Source organism: Opisthocomus hoazin, chromosome 2, assembly GCF_030867145.1.
Source record: "Opisthocomus hoazin isolate bOpiHoa1 chromosome 2, bOpiHoa1.hap1, whole genome shotgun sequence".
NCBI lineage: Eukaryota > Metazoa > Chordata > Aves > Opisthocomiformes > Opisthocomidae > Opisthocomus > Opisthocomus hoazin.
This window is the reverse complement of record NC_134415.1, coordinates 13641091-13668650: the sequence shown is the minus strand read 5'-3', so window position 1 is coordinate 13668650 and position 27560 is coordinate 13641091. Positions and strand designations below refer to the sequence as shown.

At 39.5% G+C, this 27560-nt stretch overlaps 1 protein-coding gene across 1 annotated transcript in view; it reads left to right on the top strand.

Annotated features, from left to right (window-relative positions):
* MEMO1 (mediator of cell motility 1) overlaps nucleotides 1-25910 on the top strand; it is a 28441-nt gene extending 2531 nt beyond the window's left edge. The window contains exons 2-9 of the mRNA XM_075412664.1: nucleotides 9224-9305; nucleotides 12346-12414; nucleotides 14374-14486; nucleotides 15872-15983; nucleotides 16935-17077; nucleotides 18243-18319; nucleotides 23800-23904; nucleotides 25219-25910. Of these exons, the coding sequence (XP_075268779.1) occupies nucleotides 9224-9305; nucleotides 12346-12414; nucleotides 14374-14486; nucleotides 15872-15983; nucleotides 16935-17077; nucleotides 18243-18319; nucleotides 23800-23904; nucleotides 25219-25350 (833 nt within the window). The 3' untranslated portion in view covers nucleotides 25351-25910. The remainder of the gene's footprint in view (nucleotides 1-9223; nucleotides 9306-12345; nucleotides 12415-14373; nucleotides 14487-15871; nucleotides 15984-16934; nucleotides 17078-18242; nucleotides 18320-23799; nucleotides 23905-25218) is intronic.
* Nucleotides 25911-27560: the final 1650 nt, after the last annotated feature.

The window sequence follows — 27560 nt, the reverse complement described above, 5'->3', positions numbered from 1 at the left end:
AGCCGAGTTTGATTGCACAGGGCAAGCAGATGTCCCAGCAGCCATCATCCTGCTAAGGTCAAGATGACTCTGTCTGAAAGGGTAACGAGAAATGTGTTCAAAACCATCATTATGTCTGAAAGCATTTTAAAGAGTCTGTATGAGGATGAGGTTTTTAAGTGGCAGTTTATCCCAAGGTGCTTGGTACCTGGGGGTGAAACGTCAACAAAACGTCCAGGATGCTGCGTGGCATCCTGGATCGGGGCGGTGGGGTTGACTGCAGAAGTAGAGCACCCGTTGCTGTGCTTGGGGATCTCTCTGAGATCTGTCTGTAGAAGTCAGCCCTGGGAAAGAAGGGCCGAAGCCAGCTGAGGGAGGACAAAGGATGGATCCAGAGTGCAAACCAGCTTTTGTGGCCAGAGGATGTCCTTGAACTGGAGTAGCTGGCTCCTCTGTGCTCCAGGAGTGGAACCTGTATCAGAGCTGAAGCCACAACCAAGAAGAAGGAGGTACTGCTCTTTGTGGAAGGTCGATGTAACGTGTAGAGGAGGGTTTAGAAGAAATACCACTTGTCTTTAGAGACTGCTCATTTCTGTGGGGCAGCGACTGCTTCAGCTGAAAGTAGCGCCTCGCCCCCTGATTTTCTCCAGCTGTGGGATATTCACTGCTTAGGTTCTGCCTTGGAAAATATAAACGTGCACTACATTCTAGTGTGCATGCATCACCTAATTGTGTGATGCTAATTAACGTTTTAGAACAGGTGAGACTGGCTGTGCAATTATGCACATCCAGACATGTTCACATGTTAGAATGTCACACTTAATTGTTATTGGAAGTCCCAGGCAGAAGGCTCACTGCTTCCTGCTCACTTGATGAAGCTGAGAAGGGGAATGGGGAGGAGAAGATGGGCTTCATGTTGATGTTAGCATTTAACTTCCCGTGTGTTCTTCATCCATAATGCACTGTTGTAAAGAAAAAATTAAAATCCAGGTTCCTTAAGAAGTTTCTGCAGTTGAGTTCAGTATGAAAAATTTGACCAAAATTATCATCGATTCTTCTCCTTTAGAATTCTTGGTGTGGGGAAGTTCACGTTCGTTCCTTATCAGTCCATGTAGCATCTTAACAGACTTCACATGTGGACGTGTGGAGCCCTTGTCTGGCAGCAAGCTAACAACAAAGTCTGTTTGGTCAGTTGTTCCTCCTCCTACTTAGCAGCAGCGCTGAATATGGGAAGCTTTACAGCTGAGCTTCCGAACTGAAACAGTGCTATGAGCATTACTGATAGTAGGCCACTGGTCTAAATAGCCTACTTTTTTTCACTTGCAGACCTTAATCTATGGGTCTGCTTTTAACAAAGTTAAAAAAGGTGTGTGGCATGCCATTGCTTCTGTGGACTAGCAGCCTGGTGCACGGTGGCCGCTAAAAACATGTGCAAAAATGAGACAAAGGCAAACCATGTAAATAAAAGTATCACCTTCTTGCACTGCTGTCATGTAGATTGTTTGAAAAAAAAAAAAATCACTGTTGTGTGGTGAAAAATATTACACTGATTTATTTTTGGAAGAAAGTCCCACTCCTGCTGGGTTAATTCAACCACCCAGTGTCCAGACCTCTTGAGAAATTGATTTTTGACCAGCAGGGGGAAGAGGAAGATTAAGGACAACTTGAAACAAAAATGGCATAATTTTCCATGACTTTGAATGCAGGACAGACACATTCCTAGATACAAAAAGAGCAGCTGAAATACGATGGGAATGACACGCTAACCCAAGCACAGACTATTTGCAGGACAGGGTGTGGATGCTCTCTTCTGATTTACTCCTCTGTGTGAGTAAATTCTGTGAGTGCTGGACAGTTCTGTGGGGAATCAATCCAGAAGTTTCTGAAATGAAAATAAACATTAGTGTATGTGCATCTTTTTTCCTGTACAGCCTGCCATTACAAGTGAGATGTCACACATTAGGGCACTTCACATGGCTTTTTCACTGGCAGCTGGCCTGCCTTGCCTGGCTTCTGGAAGTGCGAACTGAATACTGTACCACTCTTTATTAAAAGTGTTTCGTAAGACTTCTTGTCTCAGCCCTTCCCCAGTCAGTAGCATGCTGATACAGACAAAACACAAAGGTTTTTAGTAGGCTATTCCGAATCACAGGAGTAAAATGGAGTTGAGAGTGCATGTGAATAACAATGCTACATGGTGTGAAACTTGCGCTGCAAAATGAGTTTGTCATTGTATTGGGTATGGCTTATTTCTCTTTTGTACCTTGACCAAGCCATAGTGGTCAGAGGTGTGCTTTGTGGTAGCCTGTGCCAAGTCGTTTGAACTAGGAGAACCTTAATTTCCATACGCTTATTGATGCAAATGTGAGTTGGCAGCGCAGTTGCTGTGTCGACAAAAAAGGCCATTGCGCTTATTATCTTCAGAGCTATTTTTCATGACGAGCCAAGTAGATGGTTTGTCTCCACATAAATGTTGGAAGAGAGTTTAAACTGCGTGGTACTCTTATGTTCAGAGTTGGTTTTCTGCTGCCCTGGCTTGTAGGTAAAAGAACCCCAAAGGAGGTGGGCGCTGACATCTTGTTGCTAGCATTTGTAAGGATTAACGTTCTAACTTGTTTGGACAAGAAATGCCAGAGCTTCCAAATAACTGGCTGTCATGCGGGCAGGGATGTTCAGACCTTGTCCTTTGGGCTCATGTCTGCATGATGGTGTCTAGGCCAGCTGGAAAGGATAATACTTCGAAGAACTTCTGCAGATCAGACAATAAATGAAAAGGCAGTTGCTGTGAATGATCTGTTTAGAAAAGATGTTTCTCTCAAAGTTGACCACTATTTTAGCATGTTTGCAGTCTCTTCTACTCCTCTGTAATCCCCAATCAGACCTGCATTAATGCTTTTTTACTGCCTTTGTAACAAATACTGATTTTTCTGATGCCAAACCCCACTAACTCTGTTAATAACTCTTTCAGGTAGCCAGCTTCAACGTGCAGTAGCAGTACGATCCTGAGATAGTTCAGCTCCTCTCACTTGCACCTTCTGGAGTTTAGGGGCCCTGGAGAGTGATATGAAAGTGTCCATTTTAATGAACAGTGATGTAATTCCAGCATTTGTGTGCTTGTTGGCACGAGCTGGAACTTCTCCTGAGCATCAGAGAAAGCGTGTGCGCCGGTTACAGCTCAGACTGCTCTGCCGTGATGTTGCTGAACATGTGTAATTTGTTCACCAGGCCTGCTGCCCGTGGCTCCGGAGGGCAAACGCTGCTGCTGGGATGTCCCTCCCTGTCCCTCAGAGTGGCTGCATCCTACCTTGACTTGGAGCAGGAGCCCTGCTCTGTGGTGTGTTGGAGCTGAGCCTCTGCAGCGGCTGAGGTGGCTGGAAGGAAAGAACGGCTGCAGTCTTGTGTGGTGTCAGGCTATGAATGCAGACGAGGGGCTGAGGAAGATCACAAAAGAGTGTTTTTTTGAAAGTGCTTAACTCTGGTGTGCCAAGAACCCTGGCATGTTCCCCAAAACTGGAATAACTCACCACAGCTTGTTCATAAATGTAATGCACGAGTGATGGATCGTCATGTTGTTTGTAGAAGGTCATGGACAAATGGATCCAGGAAAAAAATGTGAAACAGTGTGTGAGGGTCACTGAAATGAGAGAAGGATTTGACCTGATCTCTGCTGTAGTGAAAGGAGCTTTCTGCAGTAGCAGGATAATTAGTGTACCGATCGTGAGATCTGCATGTTGTGACATTAGCTGGAGCATTGCAAATACAGCTGTTAACTGAAGCTCTTACCTTGCAATCTGTGAACAACGAATCATAGAGTCATGCAAATCTATAAAGTATGTGCTTTGCAATGTTAAATACTAAATATAATGTTTCTTTCTCTTTGGTCTTCTATCTTTTTTAGACTTTTTATGGGGAAAGTGGATTTGTCATTGCTGGCTCTTTTATGAATTAATCATGGAACGCACTATTAATATGCAGACTGTATTATTTAATGTTGCATACTGCAAAAGTATAGTGGAATAATTTAAAATACAAATTCCAAGCTATTATTTCTATATGAATCACTTAAATACAGTCAGAATCAAGGTACTCCAAGTAAAGAATGTAGATTCAACTTTTACTGTACAGTTGGAATTGAAAAAGAGCTTTGCATTTGATGCAGTCCTAGTATTATTAAAGTAGGCCTGCAAGTATCACTTAGTGAATGCTTTCACAAATTCAGGTTATGTTTAGCGTGTATTAGAGCTAAAATGACTTTCTCAGAGCTATAAAACAGAAGGTCATTTGTTTGGATCTCTGAAGGACCTAATCGCTAAGGTATTCTATAAAGCTAGGTAGGTGCATGTTGGTTGATACTCTTAACAAGTGGCATTCTGGTTTGATTGTTTATTTCCTAATAGCTTTCAGTAAAGAAAATTGAAAAGCTAGTCGAAAACTTGGAAACTGGGATATGAAAGTGAGAACTGCCACCAAAGCAGATTTCAATGTTTCTGTTGTGGCTTCAGTTTTATTTTCCCCCATTAAAGCATTACCTGCTGTTTTATGTTCATCTTGCGATGTGTATAATAGGAGTTTATGTAGCATCGATGTAGTCTTTATTTGTATCTTAATTTTTCTTCCCCAGTCCTATAGTTTGGATATGTAAATTTCTGCCGTGCTTTTAGGCTGGTTTCACTGTTTCGTCAGTATTGGAAGACAATGTATGCTAGTAGAGAATGTGCCCATCAATATGAGTTGCTGGAAATCACCTTCTATTCCTGAACAAATCCTAGTCTTTGCATAGATAATATTTGTTGTTCATTCGAGTATTTGACTTCTGTTGCAGTGAGAAACAGAGGACTTTTTTCTTTTTCTCTCAAGTGGGGCCTGTGTTCTTTAAAACAATCCTTATACTTTCTGCAGTTTTAACCAAGAAGACAAACTAGTTAGTCGTCTGTCGTGTTTGGAGTTTGCCTGACAACTGAATTAAATGTCTTGGATTCACCTTCAAAGTCATGGAGAGAGGAGTTCCCTTAGTTCCAGTTGTTAAACTAATTGTGTGCCAGGCCCCAAGGTTTCACTGTTACTTTTCTTGATTTTTCTAACGCCCTGCAAGAATAAAGGCTTATTTACTTCTTAGAACTTACGCTGTAATATTTAGTAGAAGTATTTTCAAGGTGTAGGCTTTTTTTATCAATGAATAAAGGTAGTTAAAAGACAAAAGGAGTAAGGCTCAGAAAAAGATGTTGGCTCCTATAGGGAAGGAGACATGCTTGGACAAGTAAAAGCTGTCAAGTAGGAGTGTGAAAGCTGGGGACCGCGGTGTTACTGCCATTGTGCTCCAGCATTACTTGCATTGCTGCAGCCAAGGGAGACCCGAGCAGTTTTGTCTGGAGCTGCTCTGAATTTTGGTTGAGACTTACACTGTTCAGTTAAAAAAAAAAAAGCAGCATTCTCTGAGACTGAGGATTTGGAGCAAGTGCTGCATCTTCCCTACCAATCTGAAACGGTAGGTTTTGCACTAGTAATGGTGGCTGCTGGGGCAGGAGCAAGGTCCCGTTGTGTTGTGTTGACGCTTGGCGTGTGAGCACTTCAGCCTGATGCGAGGAGGTGAGCTTGGCTCTGGAAGGAATGTGCTGGCTTGGCTTAACCCACAAAGCCTGGACCATGGCAGCTGTGAATTGCGGTGATGAACCTAAGCATGTGACTACCAGATGTCTTTGTGATGTTAGTCATTGGGTAATGCTGGCATGCGTTTAACGTGGAAGGATTCCTTCTTACTTTAGTGCTTTGTGAGGGGATAACGTTGATTGTAAAAATATTTTATCCTTGTAGGCAATGTGTTTGAATAAATGCTGCCTGTAGCTGTATCTGTAAATTTGTCTGGTGGAGACTTGGTCTGTGCTTTCAATTATTTTTCATTTGGTGTAACTTCTGCTGGTTTCCAAAACAAAACAGGATGTGAAATACCCACAGATAATGTCAGCATTCTTTAGTTACATACCTATATTTATACCTTACTTCAGAGGATTGAAATGCAGATCTTAATGTTATGTGCTCCAGTGAAGCTCATTTTTTGCCACCTAATCTTCCTTTAATCAATAAAAGGTCTAATCTTACACTATTAATGCTGAAGTGTATTGATTGTTGCATCCAGAAGTTGCACCTGTAAGGCTTTCTGTCCTTCTGTCCAGCTTAGCCTTAAAAACCCCGTTGTACTCATCCTGCCGGCTTCCTCGAGCTGGGCTTTCCAGCTGTGGCTCGAGGAGCAGGGACCTCGCCTGCTTCCCACCACGGTGGTCGGAGGATACGTAGGCGGCCGCGCTATTCCTCACCCATGCTTGTCAGCTTAGGAGATGGATATTTACTGCCGTTATCTCGGTGACTATTTGCGAAGACTTTTTTCCAGTTTAACTTAATTGACATACGAACAAAGCTGACTTATAGAGCTCTTCAGGAGGAAGCTACTCATCTCCTATAATACAATTCCATATGGCAGAGCATATCTACTGTGATAATGTGGGTTTATTTATATTTTGTATATCCAATTCAAATATTTTGACTTTAGCCTTAAGCATTGTCACATTTGAGGAACTGGAAGAAAAACTTCTCTGAACACTTTGACAAAAAGTTGATGCTAATTTGGTAACAAGAAAATTAAAATTCTAGAATATCCCCCTTCAAGTATTTTTAAGCATCGGAAGCTGCAGGTGGGCTGTACTCCTGTTGGTTCATGTGGGTGCTGTTTGGTTCTTTTTTTCTTTAGCCAAAACGTCAGGTGGATACTTTGTACTCCCCATTCTCTCCTTCTGTGAGTCCTTTGGAGAGAGACAGATATGATTACATATTTTATTAAAATAGTACAAATAAGTATCGGTTGATATGGAAGCTTAATTAGATCAGAGTTAATGATTTAAAAAGGTACTTTGTAGCTGCATGAAAGGGAAAAAATCTGAAAGTGGATGTGTTACCTAGCCCTTAAGTAAACACTGACAGAAGTTTCATCTCGTCAGTCATACAGTTCTGTTATTTTACTGCCTCTAGGAAAAAGATGTTTTGTTGCTTTGTCAGAGTGTGCGTCTATAATAGCAGACTAAGCAAACCTGGGCGTCTTACTTTGCTACTGCACTGTAAGGTCAGGAGGTTTGGCCACCTTTGAACAATCGTATGGAATTTTAAGCAATTACCAGACATTCTGAACTTTGTCTTTAAACTGTTCAGCAAGTTACCCGATTAGTCTCAACCAACGACAAATCACCATAACCACCACCTTAATCAAAAATCCTTGCTGAAGAAGGGATGGAGGAAGGCCAAGCACCTTGGCCGTGCCTTGTTGAGGAAGAGAGTCCTCAGGCTGTCTGGCTTTGCGTGAGAGGTTCTGGCCCTTCTTGTGGATCTCCTCCTTTGAGGAGGAAGGGTCAGGTGGGGCAGAGTCACGTTTTGTCTAAGTCTCTGGGTAGCAGGTGTTTGGAAAAAATAAAAATTTGTTTGATTTCCTAATTCTCCCAAAGTATGTAGAAGGATTAAGTACTTTCTGAATGAAGCTCTTTAGGAGGACACTTTTTTTAAGTGATTTGTGTTTTCACTCTTAAGTATATAAAAAATGAAAGTGGTAAGACTGTAATAGAGTACTGTAATCATCTAGTAGCTTAGAAAGAGGGTGGAAATAGAGATCGGTTTTTTTACTTCACTTCCCCAACAGCCCCCATTTTCTAAGATGTCATTATCCTTATCTCCCTTGCATGCCTCTGCTGCTTGTGAACTCCCGAAGCAACATACGCAGCAGAAGAAAATTGGTGTGGGTTTTTTTTTTTTGAGAATTTCATCATTTCACAAAGTCCCTGTATTAGAGCAGTGACAGTGGCTAATCAGCGTCACTCTTTTGCCTTGGCAGAGCTGTAGACAGCAATGAAGGCATTCGAGGTGGTTATAGGCTTAGGGAAACGGCCTTGCACTAGTTCACCTTCTTCGTGGAAGAAGATAGGGTTCTTTGTAACCACAGAAACCGTCCTTTTTTTTCACAAAACACATGAATTTAAGTTTGCTGTAAAAACCGGTGGCTTTGGTTTTCCCCCTTCCCGCTCTGGCCTCCCCCCTGGTTGTCTAGAAAAAGCTTTTTGGCTATCCCTGGTGAGTGAGTGATTGGATTCTGCAGTGGCTGACATCTTTGCTCTGGTTCTCTGTAGTTCTTGTCAGCTTTTTGGAGAGCTGTCAGCTTGAGATCTGGGCTGTTTGGAACATAGCTGTGGAATAGTTTCAGGTATTTCATTTGGTTTCGACTTTTCCTGCGAGTTGGCGGTTTTACACCTGCGTGGGGAAGATACAAAGATCTGCAGTGTACACAGTAGAAGAAAAGCGGCTAACTGCACCATATCTTACAGATAAACTCTGCTGACATACAGTTCTGTCAAAAGTATAGCGTCAACTGAAAAAAGTGCATCTATTTTTCTCTTTGTTAATGGTATTTACTTCTAGCAATAGCAACTGAATGAGTTTTTTAATGTTGTATTCCTAAAAGGCATTTTTATCACCTGCCAGCTAACTGAATTCAGAATATTTGCTATTTCTTGAGGTAGAGAATTTAGTTACCAAAAAAAAAGTTAAATATCAGATTGACCAATTAGCAAAGTTAATGTTGTCAAGAAGTTTATGTACTTGTAGTATATGTTGATTGATCAGTTCTTCAGGCATTAGTACAGACATGGTGTCTTCTCACTTTTTTAGCTTTTTCGTGTGGATTTAAGGTTTTTCCAGGTTACAGTGTGCTTTGTTTCTACTCTTATACTTGCTTGATAATAATAAAGGACTAAATACCGTAGCCGTTGGCCATCATGTCAGTGTGTAAGCTGTTTGTATTATATCATCTTCCCGTATTGGACTCTCTCGGTATAGGTCATCTTAACTTTTTACTTCTGGGTTCTGTAAATATGGTTACCAGAGCAATCAATCATCTGTTAGCCTGTCTTGAAATCAGCAGCCATCCTTTCTAATGATGAAATGGCATGTGCATCAGTCCAGAGCAAGAAACAGTAAGTCTGTGTTTGGATGTGCAATAAATAAACGCCCTGGAGCAGGAGGTTGAAACTTTCCTACTGTAACCTTCGACAGCACAGGCGTGTTGGGTTTACTCTTTTTTTTTTTGAGATTTAAACACAGGCTTTGATGTTTAAGGTGATTTAAAATCTGTTGGACTTTTGGACTTTATTTGTTAATTCTTGAGGTATTTTGGATTCTTTTCTGACTTCAGTATTTCCTTGTCTCTTCTTAGGACCCCAGCTGAATGCACAACTAGAAGGCTGGCTTTCTCAAGTACAGTCCACAAAGAGACCTGCTAGAGCCATTATTGCACCGTAAGTTTAAAATCTGTTTTTAGTGTATATATAATACTTGATTAGTTAAATGTTTCTTTATTTTGAGTGATTTTGAAAACTGATGAAAGCTAGTGTTTAGCTGAAAGGAGCATCATGTAGTTTCTAAATAAGTATGTCGGATATGGCATAGAATGGAAGAAGTCTGTGCATATTTTTGTATATGATTAGTTTCCTTTTGCGGATGGACTGAAGACACAACGTCCACTTGTGATCCAGTGAGACAGATAAGTGTATTAATGGAGTGGTAGTCTAAGGTGACAGGTCTTTCAATACACTTCTAGTGTAGAACAGCTACACATATTTAAAAAAAAAAAAAAAAAAGACAAAACAACAAAACACACAAAACTCCAGCAACCCTCCCAAATCAAAATTTAGCAAAGCTTTAAACAAAAAGTAATGAAACACTATTCAGCTGTCCAGAATGGTTTACTTTTGTAATTTTAGTTTGGGTGTTTGTTTGTTTTTTTTTTGTGTACAGGAGAAGTAGAGATCATCTAAACTATTCAGGTAGAATTCAATTTCCTAAAGATAGTTGAGACATATAATAAGAAAAGTATGTTGGTCATTCCAGTTTGTTATGAGTTGGAAGGAAACACCTTGGAAGAAGCACCTTAATATAATGCTTTTCCTGGGCTAATGTGGCACTGACATAATGATTGAAGTATTCCATAATAGCATTGAATATGTAGAAGAAGTTGTCCCAAATCTGCCTTAGTCTTTCTCACAGGAATGTCGGGAAAGAGGCCTTTCCGCTGTGGATTAGGTAACCTGTGTTCTTTTTCCAGAACCGCTGGAGGTCTTCCTGTGGTCTCGCCAAATTGTTTCACTAACCGTGCCTTTGTTTTCCCACCTGCAAAGTGGGATATGGCTGATAATATTTTTGTGAAAGACTCTGAAGAAGCCTGTAGCAGAGGGAGCCTTTCGGAAGGCGGTGCTGACCTTGTCAAATAACATACCTTCCCAGTTCACGAGGTGTCAGGCTCCCGGTTACCCACTGGCTATATATGTTAGTCCCTTTCTGAGCTCTTGAGAACAAGTGGGGTAAGTCACGCTGACGTAAAACCCCAGGGTAATTTTGAGGATAACTTGCTCCAGGTACCACTCTGTGGATGAATATATATGCGTGCAAGCATACATACATATAAATGAATATTAACACCCTCCAGTGCTGTCAGTGGGGAATTTTGTATCTTCAAACGTCCTGTACGTCCCAGGACTTGCAGCACATGGTATCATGAGGTTCAACAAGGCCAAGTGCAAGGTCCTACACCTGGGTCGGGGTAATCCCCGGTACCAATACAGGCTGGGAGATGAAAGGATCAAGAGCGGCTCTGCTGAGAGGGACTTGGGGGTACTGGTGGACGAGGGGCTGGACATGAGCCGGCAATGTGAGCTGGCAGCCCAGAGGGCCAACCGTGTCCTGGGCTGCATCAAGAGAAGCGTGGCCAGCAGGTCGAGAGAGGTGATTCTGCCCCTCTACTCTGCTCTGGTGAGACCTCACCTGGAGTACTGCGTTCAGCTCTGGAGCCCTCAGCACAAGAAGGACATGGAACTGTTGGAGCGGGTCCAAAGGAGGGCTACAAAAATGATCCGAGGGCTGGAGCACCTCTCCTGTGAGGACAGGCTGAGAGAGTTGGGCTTGTTCAGCCTGGAGAAGAGAAGGCTGCATGGAGACCTGATTGCAGCCTTTCAGTACTTAAAGGGAGCCTATAGGAAAGATGGGGACAATCTTTTTAGTAGAGACAACAGTGACAGGACGAGGGGTAATGGTTTTAAACTAAAACAGGGTAGGTTTAGGCTGGATATAAGGAAGAAATTCTTTACAATGAGGGTTGTGGAACACTGGAACGGATTGCCCAGAGAGGTAGTGGAGGCCCCATCCCTGGAAACATTCAAGACCAGGTTGGACAGGGATCTGAGCAGCCTGATCTAGTTAGTGGTGTCCCTGCTCGCTGCGGGGGGGTTGGACTAGATGACCTCTAGGGGTCCCTTCCAACCCAAAACTTTCTATGATTCTATGATTGTATGAAGAGACCATCTGGAAAGCTGTAGTTGTGTTATTGCACATACTTGACTCAAAATAAATGGTAACTATGGACCTAGGGTTGCAGGCGCTGCAGATGAGCTCCAGAGGCGATGTGGCCCAAGCGCTGTGCAATGGGGGCATGGCCTTCTGCTGTGGACATGCTGCTGAGTGCCCATCAGCTGCTCCCCACTGCTTGGCCGGGGCCCCTGGGGAACGAACGTTTTCTGGAATTCATGCTTTTAGCTGTGTAAACTGAATCTTCTCCTGTTTTTAACAGCCTGCAAGGGAATAAATGGGTCTTAAGATTTGGATGTGATATTTGACACAAGTAGTCAGAATGGTTATGAATGTTTTTGGAGCACACCTGGAACACAGGTCGAGAAAGGCTCCAGGTCAGAGTGACAGGGAATGACAAAACATGTATTGCTTTCTCTGTGGTAACAGCTACCGTGCTGCATTCCGCTCCTTTCCTTGTGCCTATTCATTCTGTTGCTGAGGTATTCTTCTCCAGTGACAGAGCTTTTTTATTCTCTGTTTATCTGCTGCAATATGTGGTCGCTCTTTGCCAGACCCCTCTACTGTCATTATATTCCGTTACTGGAGGGTGGTTAGAAGAGCGTTCTCCACTGCTTGCTATTCCCGTGTTCCCTGGCTGCACTCGTAGCATTATTATGAACTTCTGATGATACGCAGTTGTGTAAGTCTGCCTACTAGTATCTTTTAGAAGTAACGAAAGGTGCTTTGATGTGGAGGCTTATTAACTTTCAAATAATGGTCACTGATAGTTTTTTAACAAATATATATCTCATACGTTCAGTACTGGAACAGTGCTCTTCAGCTCTTTCAGGAGTTGACATTTGGATCACTCTTACTATTTCTGGCTCATTGGGGACAAATAATATTTAAGTTATTAACATTTAATAGCAATATCAATGTATTTAAGATGTTAAAAAATATTTAATGAGTTAACACATTGTACACCTTGATTTGCAGCCATGCAGGATATACCTATTGTGGATCTTGTGCAGCCCATGCTTACAAACAGGTGGATCCTAATATTACGTAAGTATTAAAGCTTTTCTTTACAAAGTGCAAGACAATGCCATTGCAATTCTCTAAGCAGCTGAATGTTCTTTTTACATTCTTACACCTTGAACTACTCAAATATTAATTTTGTATTCTTTTTAGTCTATGTATCCCTTCTGTTTTAACATCATAAATGTTCAAATTGTTTAGATGTTACAAAAGAAAAAATCAATGTGATATTGTTGAAATTGAAAATGTAAAGCAGTATTTTCAAAAATTACTGAGAATTACTGGTAACTAGCTTTCAGAGAGGGGGTTAAAGGTGTTCTTTTTGCGGGTAATAACATTTAATTTACTTAATTGCTTGATGTTCCACTGCTTTTATAAAAACCCAAGCTGGGTTTTTCTTAGTGGTGACAGGGTGTCTGTCTGTCTTTTTTTGTTTTGTTTTTGTTGGGAGGTTTTGTTTGGTTTTTAAGTATATTAAAACATTTGATCATAATTCTGCATTGTTTTTTCAGTGTAGGATTATGGGCTGAATGCTACTAGGATTCTCTTCTGCTGTGGAGATAGTGACCAGTGCATGTATATAATATTTGAAGTCAGTGAAAATTACTTGTTGTAATAATTTGAAATGGACTTGTGTTTCTAACGGTACAACAGTTGAAAAATATAACAATTAAGAAGAAAAAAAACCCAACACGCTACTGTAGTCTGTGCCTGTCTCTGAAAATGTGAATCTAGTTATCTTAGGTTAAAGGAATATAACTATTATGTGCTCTGCTGACCGCAACATTTTTTTAAAATGACAAAAATTTAAAACTTCTCCGGTATTTACTCAAAGTATGCGTTTTGCAGTGTTAGTATAAAAACTGGCTACGTCTGTCAGTTGCTTATGAGAATAACATGTTGTAATGCTCTCCAAAGACAATGCTTTTCATTCTTTCGGAACTATTGTAAACAAAGTGAAGAAAACTTACGGTGTGACAGATAGCTAGTTTCTCTAAAATTTCTGGAACAAGTTGCATTCCCCAGGTTCAGTGACATGGAGCTGATTGAACTTTCTGGATCATTTGCTATTTACCGCATTGGATGTGTAGAATTTATCTTTCAATTGAAATATGACACGTTTGGATATTTTGTTTTTATGAGCCCTGTAAAAAGTTTTAGTATTTTAGTATAGCTTGCAGTAGCACTCCATATGTAAGGGAAACAAAATTTAAAATCTTTACATCTCCCACCCCTTTAATTCAGTGCCAGAAACAAGATGATATGATCCTGAATCTGAAAAGCTGAATTTTCTGTAGGTGGTGGTGGTTTTGTTTTGTTTTTCCTTGAAGTCCTGTGGCAGGAGACCTTTCACATCTAATCAAGAGCCAGGAACTGAGGACTTGATGAGATAACATCATGATGATGTGTGAAAATTTGCAGTATCAGCTAAAGCTACAAATGTGCAGGTCCAAGTCCCTGTTGCTGATGCAACAGCTGGATAAAAACAACATTTGAGAATGACTTTGAGTTTGGTGAAATCTGAAGTAAGGCTAATGAAGTAAATAAGTGAAAAGCTCTGAATAGATGATAAATCTGTAATCCACTTTTGACGGCACATACCTGTAGTTGTTGAAGGTGGTGTGTAGCTGAAGGTTGTGTTGGTCCAAGGAGAGAATCCAAAAAATCTGTCTTAAGGGCTGTAACACATCATTCAGCCTCCAGATGAGTCCAGTCAGATTCTAGCTGACGAGTGCCCTCTGATACATAGATAGGTTGAAGCCTGGGGGAAGCATTTTTGGGCAGATCTCATGATCGTTTCTGAGACACCGAGCAAGGCTAGGCTATGGATTGATCTGTGGTCTTACACACAGCAGAGTAAAACCCTATTGGTAACCACCAGGCAGTATCACTTTGTAGTTTTTTTAATTAAACTTGTTACTCTAAACCAGGTCTCTTGTACAATTGCGGTTGCTAAATTGTGGGCTTTTGTGTTAATCGTTGTAGCCGAAAAATTTTCATTCTTGGGCCTTCCCATCACGTGCCCCTTTCCCGATGTGCACTTTCCAGTGTGGACATTTATAGAACACCTCTGTATGATCTTCGAATTGACCAAAAGAGTAAGTGCGTGATAAAGCTTATATCTTGAAGGTTGCTGAGGCTTGAGTAGTAACTGTGGTCCCGCACCGCTGAGGTCTCTCTTGTTGGGTACTTCATTGCTTTCAAGTGGCGTACAAGTATAAATCTGTTTTTACTGCAATGAAAGCTGACTTCTGAAAGATCCTGATGGTTGCAGGCATTGCTGTATTATAACCTGACTGTCTCTCTTGCTCCTGCAAGTAAAGAATTCTCAATCTTTGCTTACCTTTTTCCATTATGACTGTGTGCCTCTTGACAAGCGATCTTTAAAAGCTATCTCAAAATCAAAAAGTGTCACATTTGAATAATAGTGCACTACACACCTGCTCTGTTATTCTGTGAAGTATTCTGTGTGCAAAAAAAAGATAGTGCTTTAGTGGGTTTGAATTTATTTCTAATAGATGAATAATAGTGGAACAAAAAGCTGCTTTTATTTGGATGCATTATTGCATGTGACTTTTTTATTAACTGGCAGAGTACCTGTAGAACTTAAAAACTGTTAGTCTGTGAAATAAATACCAGTCTTTCAGACTAAGCTTAAAGGTGTGATGGAAATAAATTTGATACTTTGACTTTCATGTGTTTTGAGGTATACCTAAATAATACAATATCTTTTTCAGTAGGGCTGATTAGTGCAGATGTATTCCTATTTCGTCAGGACTGTGATTGAGCAAGCTAGTTCAGGCTTATCTCTGTCGTGCCTGCATAAATTTCCTTAGGTAACAACTGTTTGGGTTTCTGTAGAACTCCTTTATGGAGTGGAGAGGGAGGCACAGCCCTACATCAAATTCTTCATCCAGTGGAGAATTTTCAAACTGCAGAGATGACTCTGCATAACACCAAGTGTGCTTGAGAGTAGAAAAGATAACTTGTAAATCTGGATTACTAAATCAATTTTCACTATCTCTAGATTTAATGATTCAGTTAATAATAAATTGTATTAAATAGTAGCACATTCAGCAATAGCTCAGCTGATCAGCAATATTTTTTTTTTTAAAACGTATGATGGTGTAGTTTGTGAAAATAAGAATTCAGTGACTGGGCAAATGCATGCATATTTTCAAATGTGTTTTATTTGTCTTACTTTAATTTTCTATTATAACTGAAAATCTTTCACAATATACTAACAAGGTCACAGATTTTAACACACTTATTTTATAAGCTGAATCAGTTACATTTGTATCTTAATGACTTGAACTTAATTTTAATCCTGCATTTATTTAAAAACAAGTGGTTTATGATGAGAGCCCCTGGAGGCAAGTAATCTTTTATAGTGGGCTTGTTCTGATAAAGATGCACTGTAGCTTACTTAATGGTGTTTTGAAAAAAAAAAAACCACTAAAAATAAATCTTTAATTTGTTTCAGTTTATGGAGAATTGTGGAAGACTGGAATGTTTGAGCGTATGTCCCTACAGACAGATGAAGATGAACACAGTATTGAAATGCATTTGCCTTATACTGCTAAAGCCATGGAAAGGTACTAGGGCTAATTATTTCTTCTACAAGAATGAGCGTTATGAGCATGAAATGTTTGAACTACATGCGAAGTACAGTAGGAAGTAATGATACCCTTTAAGGTATATAATACCCTATATGATGTATAATACCCACATTCCACCAGTAAAAATTTTCCGGAGAAGAGGATCAGAGAGTAGGATTAGTTCTGTAACAGAAACTGTGAGCAGAGCAAAGATCCGAATGATGAAATTGGAACACCCTTATAAACAAGTTTATATGTTTATATTGACTTAATAGAGTTAATATTAGACATGCTTTTGTGAATCTTTCTCAATGGACATTGTGGGTTTTTTTTTTCCTTTTTTGCAAGGCATCTCTGAAAAAAGTTCAAATACTAATGGGTGTTTTCAGTGGGATTTTAAGTTTGTTTGGAGCCCTAATACTGATTTTGAAATCAGGGTTCTGTTTTCACCTGCTATTTCAGATGAGTACTTTGAATAATTTTTTATTCAAAGGTGATAATTTTTATCAATTTGTGGTGATTCCCCCACTTGCCTTTTTTTTTAAACTTTTATTCCATAGTGTTTATAATTTTCCCTGGAGTATCAATATGCATCTGGGTGCTATCCCGAGCATTTTCATATATGTGGAAAATTACCCAACATTTGTGCATCATCTGTCCAGGGAGAATTTCATTCCTACTTCATTGCTAGTTTCATTGTGTCTTCTCTTTTTGTTTGCCTGGTGTTTTCACTTTGCAGCAAAGCTGAATACTGGTTTGGGGGGAGGGAGTTTTCTGAAATGGAAGTCGTTTCAGGTTCTAGAACATCTTCCTAGTATGACCTTGCCAAATTAATTGTATCTTTGGTTCAATAGTGCCCTTTAAAAACGTTCTGCGATTGCAGTTAGCAAGCCCTGAAAAAACTTCGGATGTTACTTGAATTACAGCCTCTTTTCTTTTGCTTATAAGCCATAAGGATGAGTTTACTATTATTCCTGTGTTGGTCGGAGCACTGAGTGAGTCAAAAGAGCAGGAATTTGGAAAACTCTTCAGTAAATACCTAGCTGATCCTAGTAACCTCTTTGTGGTTTCTTCTGACTTTTGCCATTGGGGTAAGTTTCACATCTCTTCCTTAGAACAGTATGATGTGTATTTTGTTGTGATTTTCAAATGATGGATTTTATTAAACATTGGACACTTTAACTTCTGGTAAATGTGTGTTTGAAACTTAAATGCCTTTGTAAAGCTAAAAAAGGATTTTTCTTTTTTTAATCTGGAACAGTAGATGAAAAATATGAATATGGTAATGTGTTTTCAGTGTAGTGGAGGAAAGAAATGGTGAAGGTGTATGGGTTTATATGCATCTCTCTACTGTTGCAACGAAATATACATGTCTGAAGTTTCTTGCTCTTTTTACTCTTCTTTTAAGCACCTCAAACCAACTTGCAAAACTAATTAGCTATAAATTCACTTGATATGGCAACATCCTTCTGATGGAAATAAGTTTTGTATGTTTTAGTGCTGGTTGAGATAGCAGATGGAGTATTTATGCCAATTCACCAGAGCTATCCCAGTTCATCCTGGTGGCAGAGCCATAAAAACTCCAGAAGCCTCAACTTCTGTCCTGCTTTAACACTTTATTTTGAAGTGTGATAACAGCTGGAAAAGGGACTGCTTCAGAAAGATGTTTTATGTTATACAACAGACCTTCTTCCTTTTTTTCATTGTCATATTTGGTCAACTTACATAATTAAGTGCATGTTTTACTCATCTTTGACTTGTGGAATAGGTGGAGGTATATGAGAATGACCTGGGTTCTGTTGTGGCTAATGAACCATCTGGAAATGTTCATTGGATTATCATGAACTTTTTCTTTTAACCTTCATTTACTGTGGGTATTGTTGTGCAAGCGGAAGTAGCCTGACGCCAGGGTTGACTTATCAAGAGGGGTAGTGAAATGAAATGTTGTTTTACTTTTTAGTTTATAGAATTGGATTCCAAGGCAGTAACAGGCAACCAGTAAGTGATACTGCAGTGTCAGTTCTACATAGTAAGTTTTTCTTTAGGATATAGCTGCCCGTCATGTATTCTTTACTTCGCTTCTGGGCTGCTACTTTGATGATTGCCCTAGAATTTCCTCAGTGGAGCTAAAAGGTATAAAATAAATGAAGATTACTACTTTACAAATATTATAATTTCAATTATTTAGTAAGTACTAGGGAGTGTTTTAGCTACAATTTTTCCCTTTTTTATTTTATACATGATTTTTGTTTCAAGGTCAGAGGTTCCGTTACAGTTACTATGATGAATCCCAAGGAGAAATTTATAGATCCATTGAGCACCTAGATAAAATGGTAAGTTTTCAGATTTGGTGGAACTAACTAACAAATTTCTCCTGTACATTATATTTCTTTGAACACTTTAGAAATTTCTCTAACAAAATATTACAGATCAGCTATTTTATTGAATGTATACTTTCCTTTATTCACCACAATAAGATTTTAGCTGTTGTTTTTAGCTAATATCCTCCATTTTACTGGCTACGCACGACATATTGCAGGTATAATCTAGTAAGCATAATTTATGAGAATAAATGCATGTTCGCCTACCTAAAATCCTCTAATGTAATTCCTATCCACATACCCTCTTATGTTTTTGAGAAACAGTAGGAATTATGGATTGAGTATTGTGGTAGTTCAGGCTTGATAGCTATGATACCTGCATATTGAAACAGTGTTTTGATGATGTAATAGTTTCATCAACATCCATTTTGAGGAGGAAAGACTGTAAGGGATTGTGCTGGTCAGGAAATCAGAAGTCACTGTTGTCTTGAGAGTAGTCTTCCTCCGGCCCCTTACTTTGTAGTAGGTGGCAGGGAAAAGCAGTAGACCATACTTCATTCTGGGTTTGGCAAATGGCTGAAAGGAATGCTAAATACCTAAATATCGTGATGCCAATTATGTTGCATTCTCTTTGCAGTCACAGGAGCCAAGGATTTCTTTTTAAACAAGAAAATTGTGTTAACGTTCAAGGCTATACTTAGGGCACAGAAGAGAAGTAGTTCTTCTGGAAATACATAACCTTAAAATTTGTTTTAAAACTATTTGAATCATTTATGTAACTTCTGTAAAATCTGTTAGAAGAGACAACTGTTGTTATTCAGGGCATGTTAATTTTCTTCTTTGTCTTGAAGGAATAAATCCTATCTGCTGGAGAGATCTCAGGAGTTTTTTGCTTTGTGTATCCATATTAACCTCTTTGTTTTTCCACTATTCATCGCTGGAATGGAAGCAGTAAATAATTTGCCTTCATTCTGTTTATCCCATTTTTAATAATTCTTGTTGTCACTTGAGAGGTTTCTCTGTAAAGACAAGTGTTTTTCTGCAGAATCCCAGAATTTGCAGCTCTGAGTGTTTTTGCAGGAGAGCAGATTGAGGTGCATTAGCAAATGTTGGTTTTCCCGTGTTAATTTCTGCGGTGAAAGCTTGTGGAAAGACTGGACTTTGGCATTTCATTACTTCTAGTGAATACGTTGCTGCACCGACTCTTTCTTTTGGTAGTCATTCAGCCAAAATGAAATGACGTTTTCTGCCACACTGAAAATTATGTCTACTGTTTAATCATTATGAAAAAACTTTTTCAATCTTAAGTTTAACTGGTAAACTAAACATGCTGCATAGCAGTATGCCGTGGCTATTTTCTGTCTGTTCATATCATGCCATATGTGAACATAAGACTCCATATTCAAACTCTGTACAGAGTAGGTTTTGCTTTTGGTGAATTTCAGAAATTTCTTTTTAGCACTATTGTGGGTACGCTTGGGACACTATCCACAATGCCACAAAGATCTCCCTGTCATGTTTCTTCAGCTTTTGAAAGGAGTTTATTTGATTTTGTATGCCCTGCTCAGCTACTTCTTGTTTGCTTAGATAAGTATTGAATTTTTTGGTGTCATTTGGCATGCTAAAGAAACTTGCATTTTTGAAACCACTAGGCCTCTCCACAGAGAAAACAGCATTAAGATAGAGACAAAACTGTACTAAAACCCTCTGAGGTGTTTACTGGGCCACTATTAGCAGAGGTTATTTTATTGGACCTAACTAGCATAGCAGTCGGCTGAGCGTTTGTAAGCAGGAAGATGTTCTGGGTTAAGATGAAGTTAATTTGCCTTAGAAATACCCTTGTGGGAGGACAATGGTCTCTTCAATTTAGACTGGACCTTAAGTACAGATGCATGATGATTTTCCTGTCCTAAACAACATCCAAGGCTTTGGGCACTGAAGACTTGCTAACCTGGTAACCGCTGTGAGAACTTTTATTTACTGTGATTTTAAGTTAGACTCCAGCATAAAAAAAACACAGAGTAGTGAATATTGCTGGGCAGACATTGCTTTCTCCGTGGTAACTCTTGGTGTGACCGCTCTGTTACCCTGGGGGTACCACAGTACGCCTTGTGAAGTGGAAGGAGTCAGCAGCCCTGTGATTAACAGGGGTACCTTAGGGGTGAATCCTCAAATCAGGAGTTACAACTGAGCCGCTGATGTGCAGTAATTTGTATATCATAACCTGGTGCCTACCATCCGTTTAAATAAAAGTGGGAGAGTATTCTGTAAGACATCATTGAAGAGTAATTATTTTTTAATTATGGCCAGCCAGAAAATGCAGGCTGCTTGCTTCAATCTTCACTGCAGGATTGCTCATTTTGTATCTGTTTGTGAAACCTTACCCCTCGCTTGAGTCAACAGGAGGATTCTGCTGAGCGGGGGGGATAACACAGGCACTGAGGAGAGCTGTGCAGTTGTTGTGCAGGAGCCGTGTGTGGCGCGAGTGGCTTCTCGGTGGCTTTAATGAGATGAATTCTGGTGGCCTCCACAGTGTCGCCGTGGCGTGCCAGCGCCTTCCACGGTGCTCCAGCCTGGGAGGGCTTCTCAGCTGGGGCATAACGCGGGACCAGGGCGCTCTGCCTGGGTGCCCAGCTCCCCGCTCTCTCTGCTGTGCCCAGCACACAGGACACAGCAGGGGTTTTGCTGTTGGTTGGTTGTCTTCTAGTCTGAGGGACTCACCCATGCAAAGACAGTTGGACTGGCTAGTGCTAAGACCAAGTTTGTTTCTGCTTCTGTAAGTGTGCCACTAGTTTATATCTTTTATTTTAAAGTTTGAAGAAGCAGCTGAAGTAACTGATTGCAGTCTTAGCCTTGACCAGTCAAAGGATTATTGGGGTATAGTATAAAATAAGCCTGTTGGTTGGTTTGGTTTTTTTGTAAGCTTGTAGATACTTGGTCCTATAGGGGATGATATTTAAGAACGTAACTGTTTTTAATTGTATTAAATGCACTGTGCTAGGATATCTTAGATGCCATTAACAGTGTCTGGTTAACTGAGATATGCAATTTCTTTGTGGTGCCATAATAACCATGTGATAAACGGCAGAACTGTGTGATGGTTTGCTTTTTTATCATCTGGTTTTTGTCATATATTTTAACTCCATTCTAAACCATGCCCAGATGAGTTATTTTGAATACTGGAAATGATGAGCTTCATACTTCTGCTTTTTAGAAAAGTAAAACACAACCTGACAAAAATGTTTCCTTTGTTCCTCAGCATCATTGTAGACTGAGAAACAAGCTTGGTATTCTTTTCTCCTCTGCCACAATGATTTTTAAATCCAAAAGACTGAAAAGTTTAGTACAGCTGACTGCTCATAGGATATGTGTTAATACATGTTTCCTATGGATTTTCTCCAATCTGTGATGTATGGAGCTCTGTTAGCATTTGCTGGGATGAACTGCATAGCTCTAAATGTTTTGCAGTGCTGAACTGTGCATTGAAATAAGCTTACTAGGCATTCTGATAAATCCATGTCCATTCGAGACAAATGCTCAAATGCCTCTGCCCAGTATGTTCCAGTGACTTACAGCTATAAAATGAGCCTCTCATTTGAGCAGCCATTTTCATTCCTTTAAAAGCCGTGAAAGAGTTTACAAATGGATAAAATACATTCTTATGAGCTGTTCAGTATCTGAGTAAGTGCCTTATGCATGTTTAGCTTCACCTGAGCCTACAGTTAAGTTTGGTTCTGCTTTCATTAGCTGTGTACTGAGATGTACAATTTACAAGTAAATGGGTGGTTTGAAGACATGCTGCTTAAACTTTAGAAATGCAATGATATCTGTGTAATCACTGCTAGTTAGAGAATAGCTACTTTTATTTTTTTGGCACTCGTTTAGGTTCTGTAGATCTGGAGTGAGTAATAGCTGTAATTACCAGCCAGGGGTCCAAACACCCTCTCCATGACCCTGGAAGAACTGAGTTCTTGCCAGCAATTGGTCAGCATAGTTTGGTTTTATTTTTCCGTAAAATTTATCTCTCTATGAATTCATCTTATGTCTGTTTTTAATTAAAAGTACACAAAGGTGATGGTTATGGTTGCTGTTTCCTAATCCTCCCTGACTCTCCTGGGAATCTCCAGCTCCTGCATTGTAAGCTGTGCTCCAGTCTGAATAATTAGCAGATCTGCCAGATCAGCCAACACCCTTGCAGAGTATTCAGGAGGTTTCGCTCTGGAGGTGGAGACTTCAGACAGACTGCTTCCTGCATCGTGATTTCTCTCCTTTTATCACCCACGCTTTCCCAAAAGCAGGGGAAGGGGCTGGGACAATCACAGAAACCTTGGGAGAAATTCTCTCCCTTTCTGATACCAACCTCCCATTGTTCCCATGCCAAGTATATGTTTTTTTCCTAGTCTCTAAGGAGAACCTTCATGTTTCATCAGCTATGTGTAAGAAGCACAGCTATGTGTCTTACTGAATTAGTGACTGTCTGGAGCTCATTTACCTGGTGAAGGGAATTAATCATTTTCAGAGGAAGGATGAGCACAAGAGAATGGAGTCTAATACAGGAAAAATAGCAAAGCCATGATAAAACCCAGACAGTAACTGATTTAGGCTTACTTTAAACTACTTTTGTTGTATTTGATCTGCCTCTGTGGGATGGGGTAAGAGTAGGCTGTATCTAGAGTTGTAGGATTCTTTTTGCTTTTAAGAATGCAAATGTTTGTATATGTGGAAGGTTTTGTTTTCCATACATGTGCTGGTTTTCGTAGTATGGCTCCATGGAATCATGGGTTTCACTGTGGCTGGAGAAAAGGGTCTGTATATGTGACTGCCTTGCGTAAAGTGGAAGCATAATCTCCTGGATCTTATGTTTCTGTCGTGCACCAACTTTCTAGTGCTTTAGAGATGTCCTGGATCTGCTTTTTATGCTCTAAGCAGATGGCCAACCTGTGCCCAGATCAGCTGCCTTGCATGCCTGGTGTGTCTAGGATACATTACACTTGCTACTGCTTGAATTGCATGTGTGTCTACTGATGATCTGTCTAGGGGTTTTTGGACATCCAGAAGTCCCAGGCAAGTGCTCAGCCTTGAGCTTTGTTACCAGGGAGAGGAGATGGAGGCAAGACTTCTTCCTGCTTTGTCCTTGTAGTAAATTTGTCTGGTTATTGCTGTGCAAAATCCTGTGGAAGCAGGGCACCCCTGGAGATGGGGGTCAGCTAGTCTGTGGGAGGAGCATTTTTAACGTGAGCTTCACTGGTATCTGCAAAGGTAGCTTCACAGATCTGTGGATCATTGACAGCTTTGGAAGAGCTCCTGCACTTTGAGTTTAGCAAAGGGTGGCAACAAGATGACTGCAAGCTAGAGCTCACATGCTGAGATTCCCTTGATACAAAGTAGAGGGTTTTTCCCTCCTGAAGTATTCTGTGTTGTCATAAATAGGTGATGTATAAACACCTGCTTATGAATGTGTGAAGTAATCATTGCTATCGATTCTTTTTCAGGGTATGAGCATTATAGAGCAGCTAGATCCTGTATCTTTTAGCAATTACTTGAAGAAATACCATAATACAATATGTGGAAGACATCCTATTGGCGTATTATTAAACGTAAGTAACTTTTGATTTGTTGAAAAATGTAACTTTTAGCAAAATGCTTATGTTTGTTCTAAACACAATATTGCTGGAGTATTCCTTAGTTCTAAAATGGCAAGTCTTGAATTAATTTATTTTTCCAAGTGTTCTCAATCTGGTTTCCAATTTCCATGTCTTGCATATAGACAAATGTAAGCTCTTACAAGGGCTGAGGGTTTTCCATTCCCTGAAGTTACCATGTTCCTTTGAATTTCAACGAAATGCAATCATTCACTTTCTCTTGGCCCTAAAGTAGTAGGGCCAAGAGAAGTACTTCTTCCCTGAAGAAGTATGTACTTTTTTGAATCAGTACTTACAAACGTGTACTTTTTTTCTGTGTTGCTATTAGCTAGCTATTGTAAGTGCCTTGTGATGTCTGGTAGCATTTTTGAGATTTGCAAATATGATGAGGGATTGCCTCTAAATATTAGTGCAGTGCACCGTTAACCCATAAATTAATGGCAATTAGATTTCAAATTAACTGGTACTTTCTGGTTACCGTATTCTGCTTTGGTGATGCAGTGCAGACGTAAACCTGGCTTAACTTAGTTGTCTAAATTGAGTCGCAGCTGCTTTACAGCACTGCTGGAGTGCTGCAGATTTGTCCTATTGCTTGAGTGAATCTCACTATATTTTTACTGTGATTCAAATCTGAAACAGGAATCATATTAACATTTATAAAGGGGGAAACTTAATTCACTGGAAATGTAGTCTATATTGAACCTTTTAAAGTGAAGTCTATAGAAGTTCATATAAGCAGTATCAGTATTGGGGATGCATGTAGCAAAATTCAGTACTGTGACAACTCTGCAAAAATATCCAACTCTTAACCTCATATAACAATAAGTTTTGCAGTGAATCTGAGCTAAATTCTGTTCACTCACTTTTGCCAGTTGTCACACTTCAATAAATTATCTTGGTACATTCTTTTTCCTTAATGGAAGAAATACGATCTAAAAAGTGTTAACAAAGATGTATTTTTTTCTGTTACATCTGTGTTTCTGTGTAGCTTCCCTGTGGAACTGAAAGCATTGTTTCTAAGGGATCTGCTTTGAAAGGTTTTTTACTATTGCTTTATAGAACTGCACGGATGGGCGTAGTGCAGTGGGGGGAGCGTCAGTGAATGAAACGGTACAGAAATCAGTTAGGTCCACAAGTCACTAGGAGGTGCTTCTATTATTATCAGACATGGTGCAAGGACCCCTGGGGGGAGAGGAGAGGACTGAGATCTAGAAAATGTCATAATTTCATAGATACCTGTTTCTAAACTGCTTTTTTTCCTCTTTTCAGGCCATCAATGAGCTCCAGAAGAATGGAATGAATATGAGCTTTTCATTTTTGAATTATGCTCAGTCAAGTCAGTGTCGAAACTGGCAAGACAGCTCAGTGAGTTATGCAGCTGGAGCGCTTATGGTCCACTGAACCGCTGAATGCTCAGGGATGGCACCTGCACACACTCTGTATACGGGGTCCCAGCCTAGCCCTTACAAAGATACAGTCCCTGGTCTTTGGGTATACTGAAACCTCAAACTAATAGAACTCTCTTCTTTTCTAGTAGGTGTAGTCCTTCCTTAGTTTCAACTCATTTAAATGCTTTCTTGTTTAGGACAATGGAAGGAAGGCTGGTATCAAAACATTTTGTGATTTTTTTTTTTTTTTTTTTTTTTTTTTTAAAGATAGTGGCTGTGAAGGCATGGTGGCAGACAGTCCTTACAAATATAACATGTAAAGCATTTACCGTATCCTAAATTTGCACTCTTCGCAGACCTGTGCACATGTACTCAGCTTTCAGAATAGTTTTGCAAGTTGTAAATGGAAAAAGGGGTGGAAGCTTTTTAATAAAAGAAGAAAAGGAAAACAACGCATTTATAAATGATCCTGTATTAGAATATAATAAAATTCCAGTATAGTCAGTTACTACCCGTGATGTACAACAGATATATTCTATTTTAGTTGCTAATAAAGGGCTACACAAACCAAAATAGTCTGATTTAAACTTATTGCTTTGTGTTCTGTATGTGGCTGCTTGTCATTAACATCCTTTATCCTCAGTTCTTATGCTTGATAATTCAGCCATTCTGTAAAATACTTTGGAATGTATTTTATATTCAACATTTGTTATGACTACTTCATTTACAGATTTTTTTTTTATCTTAAACCTGCACTATGAGTTCAGCTGTGCAAAAGAATTTTAAAAACCTTTTGTATATTCTAATACTTTTTGTTTACAATTATCTATAAAATAGTATCTTTTAGTATGTGATATAAATTTGTATCAGAAATACACTTTTAATGATTTTTATGCTGTTTGATTATTAAAGTGAAATAGATGCAGTATTTTTATTTGAAATGACTTAAAATTGAAAACAGTAGCTTGAAAATGATAATTCTTCGACTATCTATCAAGCATTCATAGGCCACAGAAGCCATACAGTGCTAAGCTCAAGCAATTATTCCTCAAAGATTTTAATTGGGAGGAGAAGGTAAGGCTTCTCTCTTTTTTTTTTCTTTTTTTTTTTTTTATTTTTTATTCTTTGACTGTGGGTAGAATTGTTTCATGTTCTTTAAACATCATCACATCTTAAGATTCTTGAACTTTCTTCCAGCCAAAATAATTGTTTGAGTTATCATTACTGAAGACTTCCTTTCGTTCTAATAAGAAATGCAAAGTAGGATGGCAGTACTGGCTCATTATCTAAACGGAGATTTCATTCCCTGATATTTCACCTGCTGTCGAGCAGCCTCTTGGTACATTCAGCTTTTCTGAGTGGCAGAGGGGGAATTTCAGAATTCAGTTTAGATAATCTTTTAAAGTTGTAGGCATTGCTGCATGCAAAGTCTTCGCCTGAAAGCATACCAGACATCTTGTTTATTCCTATTAAAATACCCTTTTGCAAACAGACACTGCTTGCACCCCTTCTATTTTCCTTATCATAGTTGCCACCATTTTAATAATAGATGAATGCTCCATTTAGAAAATGAACTACTTTGCAGATGTTCAGAATCCATCCCAAATGCCAGACTCCTTTGCATGTCCGTTCTTTTAGTTGCCTTGTTGCTCTGCCTTGTTCTTGAAAAGTCTCAGGAGCAGACAGGGAAAACAACTTTGAGATTACTTTTGACAGACCAGCAGGAAGGCTGTGCAGGTAAAACTGAATTGGTAGCCAGTCTTTATAAATACTTGTCTGTGCCTTATTAAAAAAGTAGTTTGATCATGAAGATTATTATTTTTTTTAATCTTTGGTGAATACAAGTTTAATTAGGACTCAGGTTTCTTTCAGTCTTACGCCAAATGCTTCACGTCATTACTGAAACATGAAGTGAATTGGAACAGTTAAGTATATACTTTCTCCCCAAGGTAAACATAGTAGTTAGCTTCTGAGTACAAATGCTGAAGTTGCATCTTAGTTCTGTAAGGTAGTTTTAATAAAAACAAAGCGTACCTGGAAGAGCTTGAAGGAAATCGGTCAGCCGTTTTGCTCAGCACAATGTTATGAAATATCTCGCAGTGAAAGCACTTCACATGTAAACTGTGTAATGTATTTCAAAATAAAGTTTCTAATTAAAATGGGAATTTCTGTGCCTACTAATAATAACCAGCAATGACAGTTCAGAAGCCCACTCAAATTTAA